The sequence below is a fragment of the Vicugna pacos genome, unplaced genomic scaffold (assembly GCF_048564905.1).
Source record: "Vicugna pacos unplaced genomic scaffold, VicPac4 scaffold_17, whole genome shotgun sequence".
NCBI lineage: Eukaryota > Metazoa > Chordata > Mammalia > Artiodactyla > Camelidae > Vicugna > Vicugna pacos.
The window spans coordinates 414,445-430,323 of record NW_027328738.1 but is presented as its reverse complement, the minus strand read 5'-3'; the positions used below and the strand labels follow the sequence as shown (position 1 = coordinate 430,323).

Here is a 15,879-nt window from a genome sequence, read left to right as displayed (position 1 = left end):
GTTACAGAATCCTTTCTTTTCTGTTTTTAAAAATTTGTTTTCAAGATTCTCAAAATGGTCATAGCAAAGTATTATACGTGGGGAGACAGATGGAGAGAGGTAGTGTGGCTCATGTACAAACTGTGAGCACTTTCATGGCTGCCTTTATGCTGGAAAAGCCACTGAAGAGTCCAGGATAAACCAGGGGTGGCTTTGTATGCAGTTGAAAGCCAGCTTTCCTGCCTGGTGAAGCCTGGTGGGCGTGGCAGGTAGATGATCAAGGTCGAATGGAGGTTATTGGCTGCACAGAGCGCTGTGTCTGAGAACTGGAGAATATCGCCATGGGAAATGCTTGGTGCCAGGAATAATACAGAGGAGCTGGGGACCCTGTGTGTTAAGGATTTTCCAGCCCTGGGAGTGGGAAGATCAGACTCTGCATTCAGATCTGAGTTTGAATTCATCCTCTTTAGTTTACTTGTCCTCTGACTTTTGTCAAGCTATATACCCTATTTCACTTCCTGTTTTCTTATCTCTCAAAATAGGAGAAATACAGCCTGCTGCTAGATTGTTTGATCAGGTTAAATAATTTGTGTCTATAAGATGCCACGTACAGTCACAAGCTCAGTGAGAAATGGGCTGTCACCTGTTCTTCTGCAACTCAGTGCTTGACAAGACATGGGGGAAAGCCAGTCCCTAATTTGTGTGTGATGAAAGTAGGAACAAAATTAATGTCTTGCCTTTCCCTAGCAGTATCCTTACACCTTTGCTTCATTTATTTCTTTTCTCCATTCCTTTCCCCTTTCCCATCCTCCACCAAAAGAACCTGAGACTCTCTCAGAATACTAGATTCAAATTACTTAAAAGGTTGGCTCATCCTCATGAAATGATAGTAACATAAAAAAAACTGTGCACATCCCAGAATACATTGTATTTGATTTACACACACACGCGTGCACACACACACACACACACAATCAGGCTACCTCCCACTTGCAGAGGGAGAAGGACCACTTTTTCTGAGTTTTCACTCACTGAGTGTGAGAACAGTGTCTCTTACACAGACATTCACCAGGCTTCGTGCATGGTGTTTTTAATTGAATTTCTGCTTTGTAGACATAGATATAGTCTCCTAATAGAAGAGAGAAAGTGGAGACATAGACATTCTGCTGAGATATTGGTGTCATCATATTTGAGTTGGAAAGGACTTAAGACAGCATAGAGTCGTAACATTTTATGGGTGAGAATCCATGATGTTGTAACTTGGACAAGAACCTGGATCTTCTGCCATCTTGTCCACAAGGGTGAAGAGGCAAATGGGCAGGGGATGGTAGGGATCCTTCTTCTTGAATTCCATGTTCTTGCTAGTTTTCATTGCTCAGCTGCCTTTAGTTTTTGTCCATGAGGCCTCTCATGAGAAGGTCACTCTCTCCTGATAGATTGAGTTTCTTATCAGCAAAAAGCTCTGGACCCACTCATATTTCCCAGAGTTTTCTGCTGACCTGCTGACACTTTATATAAATCAGATCTAAGAAACTACTGAATATAAAATCCTTATTGTTATCGTTTGCCCTTGAGTTCCATAGGAATGGGGTGCTGTCTCAGGCTGTCTAAAGCCAGATCCAAAGATAGGGTGATAGGCTGTGCTGCTGTTCCTCCACAGTCAAAGGGACTTTCCACCATAGCTATATAATCAGGCAGATGAGTTCAAATCTTGCCTTTACCAGTTATTATTTTTGTGAATTTGGGGAGAAACTGTATTTTTTGTGTCCAAATTTGTTTATCTGTAAATAAGTTCAGTATTTACTTTAAGGTTTCTGTTTTAGAATTGAATGAGCTAATTCCCTCATTTATACCTAAAATAGTGATCGCATGGTTCTATGCTGGTGTCTTGGTAGTTGATTACTAAGGGCCTCGGTAGTGAGAATGGGGGTGGGGGAGCCCTGGATAATAGAGCTTTTATTCCAGGATATGCTTGTAAAAGACTGGATGTGCAGTGGATTTTTAGTAAATATCTACTCCTTTCCTAATCTGCATTGATTGTGTATATATCTTTATACTAATATATGAACAATTTTTATTGCAATTTAAATATCTTTGTAGTATTTACAATATCTATCTATAAAAATACGTGAAATAAAATTATTTGACTTTTATTTTCTTTTCAATATGCAAAACAAAATAAAATAGAAAAGAAAAAAGTTTTGAAGGAGTAGAAATAATTTTATTTCTGTGGAATCAATTCCTTATAATAGGTTTTTTGTTCGTGTTGTTAAAAAGCATATAAAATTGATAGGTTGTGACATACTGGAAATGAGGTAACAGTGGAGACATACTACCCCTAAGGCAGTCATTTTGTTACCAAGTCCAAACTCGTTCTGCTTGCTGCATGACAGGCCAATAAATCGGGAGATGAGATGTTGGAGTAAGGAAAAGAGACTTTATTTGAAAAGCTGGCAGACCCAGAAAATGGCATATTGATATCCAGTAGATCTTTCTTCCCCAGGGCAGAATTCAGTCTCCTTTTATACCAAAAAGGGGCAGGGATGTGGCTGGTTGTTACAAACTTCTTGCTGTATGAATTGTTTGTCCTTGAAATCCTTTGTTCCTGCAGCTGTCCATGTGGGTCAAATTATGGTGCCCCCGTAAAACCTCCAAAAAAAAAGAATGGTTATTCCCTATTTTACAACTTTCCATCTATACATAAGTGTAGAAGAGCTAATATCCTTAAAGATCAGAGCCCGGAGAATAGGCCCTCCTGGATATTTCAGGCTAAAGGCAACTTTCTTTAAAAAAAGTGCAGAGATAGCAAGTCTGAGCCTAGAAAACAAGGTACAGGATTAAAGCCAAATGAACACATCTAACATGGAGTGAAATTTGTTCTTTCTATTACAATTTTTTTTCTCCCTCATAAATAATTTTAGTAAGAAACATGAGCAAATTTTTTATTTTTGCTTCATAATAAAGGACTACAACTACAATTTAGTGAGCAGGGATGCTGTGCGTGCCTTGGGGTCACAGCAAACTCTTGTTGGGGGTGGTCGACCCTGCAACATGCCTGATGCCCCGTGAGTGTTGGTGAGGGTTCCCCTAACCAGGGGCTCTCTTCAGGAACCACCATATGGGCGTTGACCTCTGGCACCTCTTTTTCAGCTGCAGGAAATTTTTTCAGATTCTATGATAGAAAAATCACTCCACAGGGAAATATACACAAAATGTTATGATAAATCTCAGAGAAAAAAATGTGACAATGAGTGTGTATATGTCCATGAATGACTGAAAAATTGTGCTGAACACAGGAATTTGACACAACACTGTAAAATGTTTATGAATCAATAAAAAATGTTAAAAAAAAAGAAATATCACTCCAGCTGGGGATAATCAGGGAATAAAGGAAGAGGAAAAGGGCTTGAAGTAGAGTAGAAGAGAAGGACAGAAGCTCAGGGAGCCTGGGGGCTTGGCAGCGGGGCCTCGGGAGAGAGAGGAGCAGAGATGTGGATGGGACCGGCTATGGAACCAGCACCTGCAGCTTTCCCTGCACCCAAGCCACACAGCTATTAATAGGGCCCAGGACTCTCTCCTGTCTGGATGTCACCCTGGGCAGAACCTTGAGAATCGAAGGTAAGGGGTGGGCAGCACTCACCTAGGTGGTCACTGAGGACTTTGGTCAAGTCCACATTGACTTTTCCAGTCATGTGCCTTCACCTGTTCTTTATCTCAGGATCTGAGAAGCAGGAGCAAGGAACTCAGGGATAGATCCAGGAGGATATCTGACTGTGTTAAGAGACGACAGTCACAGTGACACTGGGAGCGAAGACACTTGCAGCAAAGAAAAATAACTTCACAACTATTGCATCAGAGCTGCAAGTGTGAGAGAGCCTAAGCCCGTCTCAGAGTGCAGGGGACAAGTGGAATGGAATGGTAAAATTAACACTGACAATTGAAATTTTTTCAAATACCCTGCTACTTTGAATTTTATCTCTTGAATGTATGCAGGTGTATTTCTATGAGCATTTATAGGTTCACACAACCCCACCAGCCCCTCTTGCCCCCATCGGGGATGGGATTTCTCAAGCACAGTGCCCCTCCTGCTTGCGTGGGCCACGCTGCGGGTCCTCGCCTGGGGCCGGACTGCTACAGTACACTGAGTCCCCGAGGCACGGCCTGGGATACATGACAGGAACATCTGTGCTCTTGGCTGAGGGCCTCCATTTCCCCCTGCAGTGTAAGAATGCCGGTGACTCAGTTAGAAGCATGCATCCAAGCCGTCCTTCCTTGTCATCACCATCTAGAAGCGGTGCCTGAATCTTCTGAATTTCTGCAGAATGTGGTTTACAATCACCTTGAACAAGTGAGTGTGTGTCCTCTTTCAAGTGGAGGAGTTACTGCCGTTTTCCTGGAACTTACTCACCACTAGTCCATCTGATTTTTCTTTGCTAGGATTCAGTATGGCCTGCTAATAACTCTGCAGTCAGATCTAGAAACCCTGATGAAGAGGATTATTTATTTTCTTTCTTTAGATGATAGTATTTTACTTTCAAAATTCTGAGTTTTCAGTTCTTGGAGGAATTTTTTCGGGGGTTGGAGAAACAACTTTGCTCTTACCATCTTTGTGACCTGTTGCTATATGCGTCTCACCTGCCTTCTGTCACTTGTGAGGCGGTTCTATTTTTGACCCTGTCCGGGTTGTTCATATTATAAAACATAAAATCTGTAAAAGTACAGTCCCTTTTACTCCGAAGGCATTCCACAAATACTCCTTTAAACTGGGTGTGGTTTTAAGAAGACACAATCATTAGAATATATACTTGCAGGTTGCCAGTGCAAAATCCCCAAATTAATAGTCGAGATCAACATATAAAATCTTTCTAATCTACCATGGATTTGTATGGATAAGTGAAGTAGTTTGCTAAGAACTCAATCCTCCCAAGCTGATGCTCTGACAGAGGGCAGGGCCCAGGGACGAGGGCGTGTCCTGCCCTTCCTGAGCTGACAGTTTCATGGCAAAGACCTTCACCAGGTGAAGAAATTGAAGTTTATTCTAAGAAGAGTGGGTATGAAAAGAGTCCAAAAAGCGTGGGAGTGACACAATCCCATTTGTCTCAAGTAGGGGAGAGTGGCTGTGGGGCCACTTGGGAGACTCATGAGTCCGGGCGGGGCAGTGTTGTTGGCTTCAACTTGAGAGGTGGGATGGTCAGTGGGAAAAAGCGAACAGATTGAAGGCATGTTTAGATGGTAAAGAGGAAAGGATCAATGCTGTCTGTGAAGGTAGGATGGAGTAAGGCCCAGGTTTCTGGGTGGATTAATGAGGTAAATGATGGTCCTTCTGTGCTCTGAGGAGGGAAAGCTGCAGAGGGAGTTCTGCGGAAAACTGATGAGTTCAGCTGTGGGTAAAGTGAAAGGTTGTTAGATGTGTGGTCTGGGATCTCAGGTGAGAGCCAGTAGTGAGTAGGGGGAGGGGAGAGAGACTTTCAAATCATTTTGTCTTGTGAACATACATATAAGAATGAGTAATGACACAACCCCTCTATATTCTGGATTTAAAACCCAGTAAAATTTTGCTATATTGACTGCAGGGGCTCTTAATTTTTTTAATAGAAATAAAATAAATAGAAACAAAATAGTGGAGTTAATGAATATCTTAGAGTTGATGTGTGTCCTTGTATGTATTTTCATAACTCATCTGTTTATAAACATAATCTACAAAAAGTTAACTTGCTTAGCATAAGAGTTAAACAGAGGGACGTGACATACTCTGTTGGTGGCTCAAGGTGATTTCTTGGGCAAATTATGTAGCCTCTCTGTGCCTTAGTTGCATCTTCTGTGACTGCCCCCGGGCCCCTCGTCACAGCTGATTTCCTAGACTAGATGTTGGGAGGGAGGCTGCTGAAGGGAGTAAGAGGTGGCAACTGCTAGGGTCACTAAAGAGAGAGACAAAAACAGATTAAAGCCAAGAAACTGAGTACTAATACCCTCAAAGGAGAAAGAACCCCACAATTTTTTGAGCCACTTAGCGTAAGGGAAAGAAAATCATGTGGATCCAAAACTCTTGAGCATATGAGTATTGTGGGTGGGAGGGTGTCATCAGAAAAGGGTTGAGAAAAGGCCTTTTGGTTTCCCTTAAATTTCCAGTAAGGATGAGGCGCAGAAGAAAAACCACCCGCTTCACTGTAGAAGGTGCTGTTTTGTGCGAAACTGACCAAAGGTTGGAAACCAGTCATCAGTGGTGCTGGCAAAAAAAGAGACTTCTGGATTGGGTGGGGCACTTGCTGTGACTTCCAGGTGACCTGCTGGCTGGGGACTGTGAGGCGGGCAGTAGGTTTGCAGTGTGACCTGGGCATAATCCCTGGCTCTGAGGCTGCTGATCTGACTAGCAGAGCTGGGCAGACACCGTCCTAATGGGGCTGCTCGGGATGAGGTCTGGGACACCTGCCGTGCTGAGGGCGAGAGGAGAGCTCCCATGAGGGGGTGTCCCTGTGAAGATTAGAAACGTCCTCCTGCAGTGGAGGAAGAGCCTCTGAGCAGCGGGCTGGATGCACAGGCAAGGCCAGCCTGAGCACGGAGATTTCAGGAAGCCGGAATTCATACAGGCCCGAACGGCCTTATTCCTGAGAAACTGGAGGGAAAATATGCTGCAAATGCAGGCTAAGTTCAGACACTCTGGTGTGTCATGAGTGATAGGAAAAGACTGTTCAGGCAGGCACGAGAGAACCCTGTGAGTGTCCCAGTTGGGTGTCACACAGGAGGAAGGAGCAGAGTTATATACTTCGCCACTTATTAGCTGTGTGACTTTGAGCAATATCACCCCACCTCTCTATATATATATCTTCATCTGTAAAGTGACAGAGTGACAAGCTCGTGTCATCAGAAGGCTTAGTTTAGCTCTGATCCTCTTTGTCCAGTCCTGTCAGTGCTGCCCTGCAAGGTTCTGCAACGGCTGCTCTTACCCTGAGAAGGGCATAGAGGGACATTGTAATTCCCGAGGGCAGGAAGGGGTTGCTTTAAAAGCAGACATGTAGCCTCCTGCAGCTGCAGACCTGCAGGCAGTTTGGTTGATGGTTGTGGAGAGGACTTTGGAGGCCTTAGCATCGTCTTAAGGCTTCTTTTCCCTTGGGGACCGGGTTTGCCTTTGCAGATTAATGTTGAAGATTTGGGCTTCTGGCAAAGCTGTTTTCAGAGATGGTTATATACGTAACATGTCATATAAAATAAAATGCTTTTATTTAATATGTGGGACTTTGCAGCTGTAGGGAACAGCTCTGTTGGCCTGGTCTCCACGGAGGACACTAGGGATCAGCAGAGCGTGCGGGAGGGCAGGCGGCCTGCAGTGCTGCTGCGGGGGGTTCTCCCCAGCATGGTGCTCTTCTGAGTTCACTCTTTTATGAGTTTGGTTGCCAGAGGAGCAGACAGCAAAGTAATGAGTTCTGGTGGGATTGTATAATGACAGGAAGAAAGAGGGAGCCGTAGTTCTTCGGGACTACTACTCGCTTTTGGTTCCTGATCCAGTGTGTTCCATTACAGAATTGATGAGTTGTGTCTATTCTGGGACTTGATTGAAATAAACGTGCAGCCTAAAGTTAAGTGTTATGTTTTATTTGTCGGGAGGGCTAGACCCAGGATGACTACCTCTCAGATCACTCTGAGGGACTTCTACCAAGAGTAGGGGAGAAGCTAGGATTATATAGGAGCTTTACAACAAAGACCAGGTAGTTGGAACAATAAAAGATTGCTTGTTATCTAAAGAAAGCCAGGTATCTCAAGTTCAAGAATTTAGTGCTTTTCAATATATGGGAGGACGCAAACATTTGGGCTCACTGAATATATTCTTTAGACAAGCACCTAGCTATCTAGGGCCAGTAATCTGTCCTTTCTTATTCTGAGTCTGCTCAGAGGGCACCGTTGTGAGTGGCTGCAGGCCTGTCTTCACTGGGGGAGTGGCGGCAGCCGCTGATGACTTGGTTTCAGCATTCTTTGTTTAGTGACATGGTTGCAGTATTTTCATTCACATTGTAGTATTTTCGTTCACAGAAAATTATAATATTACCCTGATTATGGATAATCTGGAACCTTGGAAAGGAACCGAGATGGAATTACTGCAGGTAACTTCTACTTTAATAAGCCGTGTGCAAACATGAACACGGAGGAAGCATACAAAAGGATTCGGTGGTGAATGGGAAGGGTTTCTCCAAGTTACAGGAGAAGGCAAGGCAGAATTCCTCTTCTTTGTGGGAAGGGACGTGAGTCCAACTTTTCTTTCTGAAGTGTTTTCTAAGAACTGTTTATGGTAATTAAGGAACATAGACAAACTGTGGCACACATTGCATTTAAGAGCTGGCCGGCTTCAAACTTGGGTATTGGACAGGTGGATTTCATAGGCAAGTGGTCAGGTGGATGGGACAGAGATGGAGCCCAGGCCTGGGGCCATATTCACGTTGAAATCGCCATTTCCTCACCATAGCGCCTTGGACTAGAATGTAACCACTCTTAACCTGTTGGTGAATCTGTGAAATGTGCATGATAATATTCGTTTCTTCCTGGGATTGTTGTTAAGTTCTAAAGAGTATTATAGCACACATGAAGCACTTAACACACTGGCACTTTGCAGTGTACACTTTGTGCGGCCACCACACTTCGCATGTGTCAGAGCCGTAAAGGCATTATTTGTCTGTTGAGGATGCACTGGTAGCCCTTTGGCTAGGTTGTGAATTCGGTGATTTCCTTAAATATTTGTAACTCTGTGTGCCATGGGCAGTTATTTTCATAGACAGATGAGGAATCTCAGGGTAAAAAAGACTATAATTTGCCCAAAGTCAGACCATAATTTTGGGTGCAGGGGCCTCGGTTCAGCATGGGCCCCTGGGACTTGTGCCTTCTCCGTTCAGCACCAGAGCCAGATGTGGGCTCGGCTGTTTCCCTGCCCAAAATATCCGGCAGGCCGCAAGACACAACTGGCCCCGTGCTGCTTGAGCAAAATCTCCGGAGGAGAGGCAGTTACAAAAGGGATAAACATAAAAACAGACGGCAGCAAACTGTGATCAGCTCTGAGAAGGAAAGGAACACGTCTCGCCGTGCAGAGCTGGGAGCTTTCCCGTCGGGCTGCTCTGGGGGCGTTCATCTCAGCTTAACAATTTCTGCTGCTGCACCAAGGCAGGAAGGCAGGGCGCGTGTGGCCAGGTAGACAGGGCCTCGTTGATCGTACTCATTCCCCATTAAGCGACAGCTCTCACGGGCACTTAACTAATAAACAGATGTTGGCCATAATCATCACGCACTTTGCTTGGTAGTTTTATTGGCGCCAACTTTGAGAGGAGGTCATTGAAGCTGGGAGTTTGCTGCATGCCCGTGATTACCATGGAAATATTCCCACTGGTCTTTCAACCTAGACTGGTGTGGCTGTCATGTCCCAGCCCTGTGAATGGCATCGTGTAGCTTCTCCCAATTGGCCCAAATGACTGACATCGATATTCTTAATTCGTAGGAAATTGTATGTGACAATAACAGAAAAAGGTAGTAAGAAATTGGAAAAGTAGAATATATCCAATTCTTTCCCAGCTGGGGGAGAGTACCCTGTGTCACTCACCCTACTCACTGCCTGTCACCTCCTCCCTGAGGACTCCATGTTCAGAAGCCACCCTGAGCCTTTGAAGAACATTTTGCCTCATGACACTTTTGACTAAGACCTGCGACCTCTCTGTCCCTGGTTAACTCTCTCTTCAAAGCCATTTAAATTTCTTGCAGGCTCCTCCGCTCAGATGTAAGAATAGCCTCTTTAAACTTCTTGATGCAGCTCCTAAATGAAGATCTTGCAAAGGAAACCTAGCCAAAACCTTGGAGGTATTCACATAGTGACTGTAACCTCAGCATTTTCTGACGTTCAGAATCAGAGGGGTGGGAGACTCAGGAAGGCCTTTTTAAGTTAGAAAGGGGAAAGAGAAAGGACTCAGGCTGTTTGAGACTGAAACATCTCGGTCCCAGCCAGCAAGGCACCAGGGTTCAAGATAGTGTGCGGGGAGTGCTGAGTTCTCACTAAGAAAGAATTGGTGGGATGGGAGGGAGGACTTTTAGGTACTTAACTGGGGAAGGAAAAAGTGGGCTGAACATTTTATGGTTGAACAAGAGGATTGTGACATGATGTGCTTGTATTGTGGAGAGAAGGGTTTTGTGGAGCCAGGCCTAAGGAGAACGCTCTCTGGCTGGGGAGTCAGCAGAACAAAAAAACACAGAGAACCGGGCAGACCCCAGGGCCCCTGATGGGGGAGAGGCTGCCCGCTAATTGGAGCCCTGGGGGCTGCTTCTGTCCCTTAGCTGGGGCCTCAGAGCTCCCTTCACAACCCAGTCCTGTTGATACAAGAGAAAATATGAGGGGCATGAGAAGGGCTGTGTCCCAGGCTTTGGTTGAGCCCCTGGGATGTGCCCCACCAGATTTTGTTCCTTGGCTTCCTGCAGTAAAGAATTCAAGAGCTAGCCAGTGTTGAGTAAAGGTAGATTTATTCAGAGAGATACATTGATAGGCAAGAGAAATGTCACGAGGTGTGGGGGTTTGATGCTCAGATTAAAAGTAGGTACACACTCCACCTACATAGTTTGGGCCTTCTCCGAAGAGGGAGAGAGAGTGGTCACCGCGAGGTGGCACTGTGTTGCTTGTTTCTTGGGCTTGGTGGTTTCATATGCTAATATGTAGAAGGACCAGCCTTAGGGCAAGGGGCTGGGATTCCCAGGGAGATGGCCATTTCCCACCTTTTGACATTTTATGGCTAGCTTTGGGACTGCCATGTTGCCTGGGGCAGTGTTATTCACCATGTTACTATTACAATGGGTGTATAATGAAGCTCAAGATCTGCTAGAAGTTAAATCTCTTCATCCTGAGCCTCAAGGCCTATTGGGGTTTGAATCCTTCACCATTTTGATGTTAATTGCTGTGGCCTTCCTTGAATGGCTGTGCTCTGCCCCCTTCCATCCTGTCTCACTCAGATGACACAGAGACAGCAAAGGCCGGGCCCTCTATGTGCTCCTGCATTTAACAGCGGGAGGTGTGGTGTGGGCTGAGGATGACTGAGTGGTGAGAAGGATGTTTCAGAATTTCCCACGTGAGACATGGGGACCTGCCAGCAGCCACCGCAGATTTATCTCATGGGCATTATCGCTTGCGTTGTTACGGAAACAACAGGCCAGCCAAGAAACAAGCACCACTCAGAGGGTTGGAGCACTGAGATCTATTACGCCGGCGGGCTCAGAGGGGCTTCTGTTCCGAAGCTCTGAGCACCTCCAAGACTTGCACATGAGGTTTTATGTGGTTAATTACAAGTATGGAGGTATTAGCCAATAACTCAAACAACAAAAGCAAGGAATCAGTACACTGAAGCTTATCAATTTGGAACAGATCACATTACTGACAATTGTTGACCTTGGATTTACGAGTTAGCTTGTTAGCCCCGTAAACTGACACTGAACTTCAGATTTACGAGTTAGCCCAGCAAAACTTAGATCAGTAAACCGACACTTAACACACTTAGATTTGTGACTTAGATTATTATCCCAGCTGGGCTTTTCGTTCACAGTGTCACTCATCTTTTCTATTTTTCTTTTTTTGTAAGTATTTAATTCAAATTTAAAATCAGGTGTTTTTTGGAAAGAAATTTCTCTTTTTCTTTTCTTTGGGGCTCTTTTGGGGGGTAGGTAATTAGGTGTATTTATCTGTTAGTGGAGGCCCTGGGGCTTGAACCCAGAACCCCGTGCACGCTAAGCACACGCTCTACCACCTGCCCCATCATCTTTTTCTTTTTGCTTTAGCTGCCAAGAATCTTACAGCTGAATTTCTAGTCGGCCTTTAACACTTGCCCTGACTTCATGGAATCCATTTTTATGACTTTATCTTCCCCTGTTTTCATTTAAGTATTGAATCTCCATTTTCCCTTCACTCTCAGTTTTGCCTTTTTGTTGTTATGGTTGTTAAGCTGTGTTTTAAAAATTGTTCAATTTCTCTTTTAGCAGGAGGCTGAAAGTAAATAAATATGTAAACAAACAGCACACTTAAATTCTTTTATACATTCTAAGCTGTTTAGTAGTTACTTAAAAACCGATTTCAATATTAAAGTGATAACATTTTTAAATTATTTTTTAATTTTTCATAAAGACATAGCTGATTTAAAATATAATATATGTTTCAGGTGTACAATAGATGCCCCATTTATAGTTGCTGTAAAACATTGTGTGTATTCCCGGTGTTGTAAGATACATCCCTCTAGCGTATTTACATTACATGCTGCAGTTTGTATAAGAAAGTTGGGTAACGCAGAATCTGGGACGTGGCTTTGTCTGACCCAGGTTCACGCAAACCCTGCCTGTCAGAGCTCAGGCCCTCACTACTGTCTGCAGGGGAGCGAGTGGAGGCAGCTCTCATCAGCGCTGGCACCAAACTCCGAGTGGCAGTGACAGCAGTGACTGTGTGTGGACGCGAAAATTGTTGTTCCAAGTGCTTTACATACATTTCTGCATATAATAATTAAAGCCCTCCTGTGACGAAGCGTTTTATGTTTTTAATGAATAATACATTTTATTTTGATATTGATAGACTTCAAATCTCCGGAAAATTTACAGGAGTAGTACAATAAACTCTTAGATACATTTCACCTTAAAGGGGACTATTTGCCCTTTTGTGACGGGCTGATTTTAGCATAAAGTTTCAAGGTTCATCCATGTTGTAGCCTGCATCAGTACTTTATTCTTTTTGCTTGATAATATCCTTTTCCTTTTTTTTCGTTTTTGGTCTATTTAAAAATATTTTCATTGAAATCTAGCCAGTTTATAATGTTGTGTCAATTTCTTGTGTACATCACATCACTTCAGTTAAATAGGAACATACCTGTATTCATTTTCATATTCTTTTCAAACATAAGTTAGTATAAGATATTAAATATATTCTCCTGTTCTATACAGTATAAACTTGCTGTTTATTCTTTACATACTCAGTATCTGCAAATCTTTAACTCCCAATTTATTCCTTCCACACCCTCTCCCCTCTGGTAACCATAGTTTGGTTTCTATGTCTCTGTGTCTGTTTCTGTTCTGTAGATTAGTTTATCTTTTTGTTTCTTTGTTTTTTGTTTTTGTTTTTGTTTTTGTTTTTTTAGATTCCACATGTAAGCGATCTCATATGGTATTTTTCTTTCTCTTTGTGGCTTATTTCACTTAGAATGACACTCTCCAGGTCCATTCATGTTGCTGCAAATGGCATTAATTTATTATTATTTTATGGCTGAATAGTAGTCTATTGGACAAATATACTACAACCTCTTTATCCAGTCGTCAGTCAGTGGACATTTAGGTTGTTTCCATGTCTTGCTATTGTAAACAGTGCTGCTGTGAACATTGGGGTGAAAGTGTCTTTTTGAATTACGGTTCCTTATGGATATATGTCCAGGAGTGGGATTGCTGGGTCATATGGGAGGTCAAGGTTGTCTACTGAGAAACCTCTATACATTTTTCCACAATGGCTCCACCAAACTGCATTCCCACCACAGTGTAGGAGGGTTCCCAATTCTCCGCAGCCTCTCCAGAATTTACTGTCTGTGAACTTCTGAATCATGGCTATTCTGACAGGTGAGAGGTGATACTTGATTGCAGTTTTGATTTGCATTTCTCTGATAATGATATTGAGCATTTTTTCATGTGCCTATTGGCCATTTGCATGTCTTCATTGGAGAAATGTTTCTTTAGGTATTCTGCCCATTTTTGGATTGAATTGTTTGTTTTTCTTTTTTATCAAGTGTAAATGCTGTTTACATATTCTGGGAATTAATCCCTTGTCACTGTCATTTATTGCAACTATTTTCTCCCATTCCATAGGTTGTCTTTTTGTTTTACTTTTTGTTTCCTTTTCTGTGCAAAAGCTTGTAAGTTTAATTAGAACCCACTTGTATATTTTTGCTTGTATTTCTATTGCTTGAGTAGACTGCTCTAGGAAAACATTGTTGAATTATATGTCAGATGTTTTGCCTATGTCTTCTTCTAAGAGGTTTATAGTGTCTTGTCTACATGTTTAATTCTTTAAGCCATTTTGAATTCATTTTTTTGTATATTGTGAGGGAGTAGTCTAACTTCATTGATTTATATGCAGCTGTGCAGTTTTCCCTGCACCATTTGCTGAAGAGGCTGCCTTTACTCCATTGTATGTTCTCACCTCCTATGTCAAAGATGAAATTACCAAAAGTTTGTGGGACTATTCTTGATAATTTTGTTTATCCATTCATTGATGGATGGATATTGTTAGTAACTCTTGGCTACTCTAAATGATACTGCTATGAATATTGATGTGCAAGTTTTTGTGAGAATACGTTTCCATTCTGTTGGCTGTACAGTTGGCCCACCATATCTGTAGTTTCCACTTCATGGATCCAGATGGCTGATTGTAAAGAGACTCGAACATCCTTGGATTATGGTATCCAGGGTGGGGTGTTCCTGAAACCAACCCCCCGAGGACACTGAAGGATGACTCTACATGTAGGAGTAGACTTGCTCAGCCACATAACTCTAACCTTTTGAGGAAACATCGGGCTTTTCCAAAGAAGCTGCACCATTGCCCCTTTCCAACGGCTGCATATTGAGGGTTCCCATTTCTCTGCCTCCTGACTGACACTTGTTATTGTCCATGTTTTGATTATAACCATCCTAGTGAGTTTAAAATGAGATCTCATTTTGATTTTGATTTCGCTAGTGATGCTGAGCATCTTTTCAGATGCTTATTGGCCAATTGTGTATCTATTTAAATCCTTGGCAAATTTAAAAATTGGGTCGATTTTCTTTGTATTGTTCATTTGTAAGCATTTGTTTTATATCCTGGATACTAGTCTCTTATTAGATATATGCTTTGCAAGATTTTTCTCCTATTCTGCAGATTGTCATTTCACTTTACTTTTTTTAAACATTAAAACAATTTTTTAGGGGGAGTTAATAAGATTTATTCATTTTATTTTTCTTCCTAAGCATGCAGTCTATCACTTGAGCTACCCCCTTCCCCTTTCATTTCACTTTCTTAATGATGTCCTTTGTAACAAATGATTTTAATTTGATGAAGTCCATTTTATCTGTTTTGTTTTATCACTTGTGCTATTGGTATTGTATCTAGGAAGCCATAGCCTATCCTACGACCACAAAGATTTATACTGTCTTCTTTTAGAAAGTTTATACATTTAGTTTTTACGTTTCTGTCTGTGATCCATTTTGAATTAATATTAATTTGTTATATAAAATACGGGGGTCCAAATTCCAGATTCATTCTTTTGCCTTCAGATACCCAGGTGTCTCTGCGCCATTTGTTGAATAGACTATACTTTCAATGGAGTGTTGTTGGCACATTTCTGGAAAACTGACTGTAAATGTAAGTTTCCCCACTGGATTTTTTGTTATGTCTCATAGATTTCTGAATCCAAACTTATGACAGAACCATAATGACTTGAGTGCTATAGATTTGCAGTGAGTCCTCCAACTTTGTCTTCTTTTCCAAGATTGTTTAGTCTGACCTGGGTCCCTTGCATTTCAATATGAAATTTTGGATCAGTTTTTCAATTTTTGCAACGAAGTCAGCTGGAATTTTGATAGGGATTTCATTAAATTTGTAGATCACTTAGGGGAGTCTTAACATTTTTAACAATATTGTCTATCATTCCATGAACGTGGGATGCCTTCCATATATGTATATCTTTTAAATATTTTTTGGTGATACTTCAAAATATTCAGTGTACAAATCTTGTAAAATTTTGTTAAATGTATCTCTCATTTTATTTTTAATGCTGTTGTAAATGGAAAGGCTGAGATTCCTAAGAGTGGGAATATATATCAATTTATTTATTTCTAGGATTCCTACACAGCAAATACCCTAGGTTTATATTTGCTACATTAATCTAT

At 42.2% G+C, this 15,879-nt stretch overlaps 1 protein-coding gene across 8 annotated transcripts in view; it reads left to right on the top strand.

Annotated features, from left to right (window-relative positions):
- The window catches only part of LOC140692796 (trafficking protein particle complex subunit 9-like), a 99,711-nt gene that overhangs the window by 77,929 nt on the left and 5,903 nt on the right, over positions 1-15,879 (top strand). For 5 of the 8 annotated variants that reach the window (XM_072957059.1, XM_072957058.1, XM_072957057.1 and 2 more), the window contains one exon: positions 4,201-4,327. The exons of 1 other annotated variant lie outside the window; for it this stretch is intronic. In XM_072957059.1, the coding sequence (XP_072813160.1) occupies positions 4,201-4,327 (127 nt within the window). Of the gene's footprint in view, positions 1-3,790; positions 3,898-4,200; positions 4,328-8,004; positions 8,076-15,879 lie in introns of those variants that run through there. 2 more of the 8 variants (XM_072957063.1, XM_072957062.1) reach the window with 2 other exon arrangements.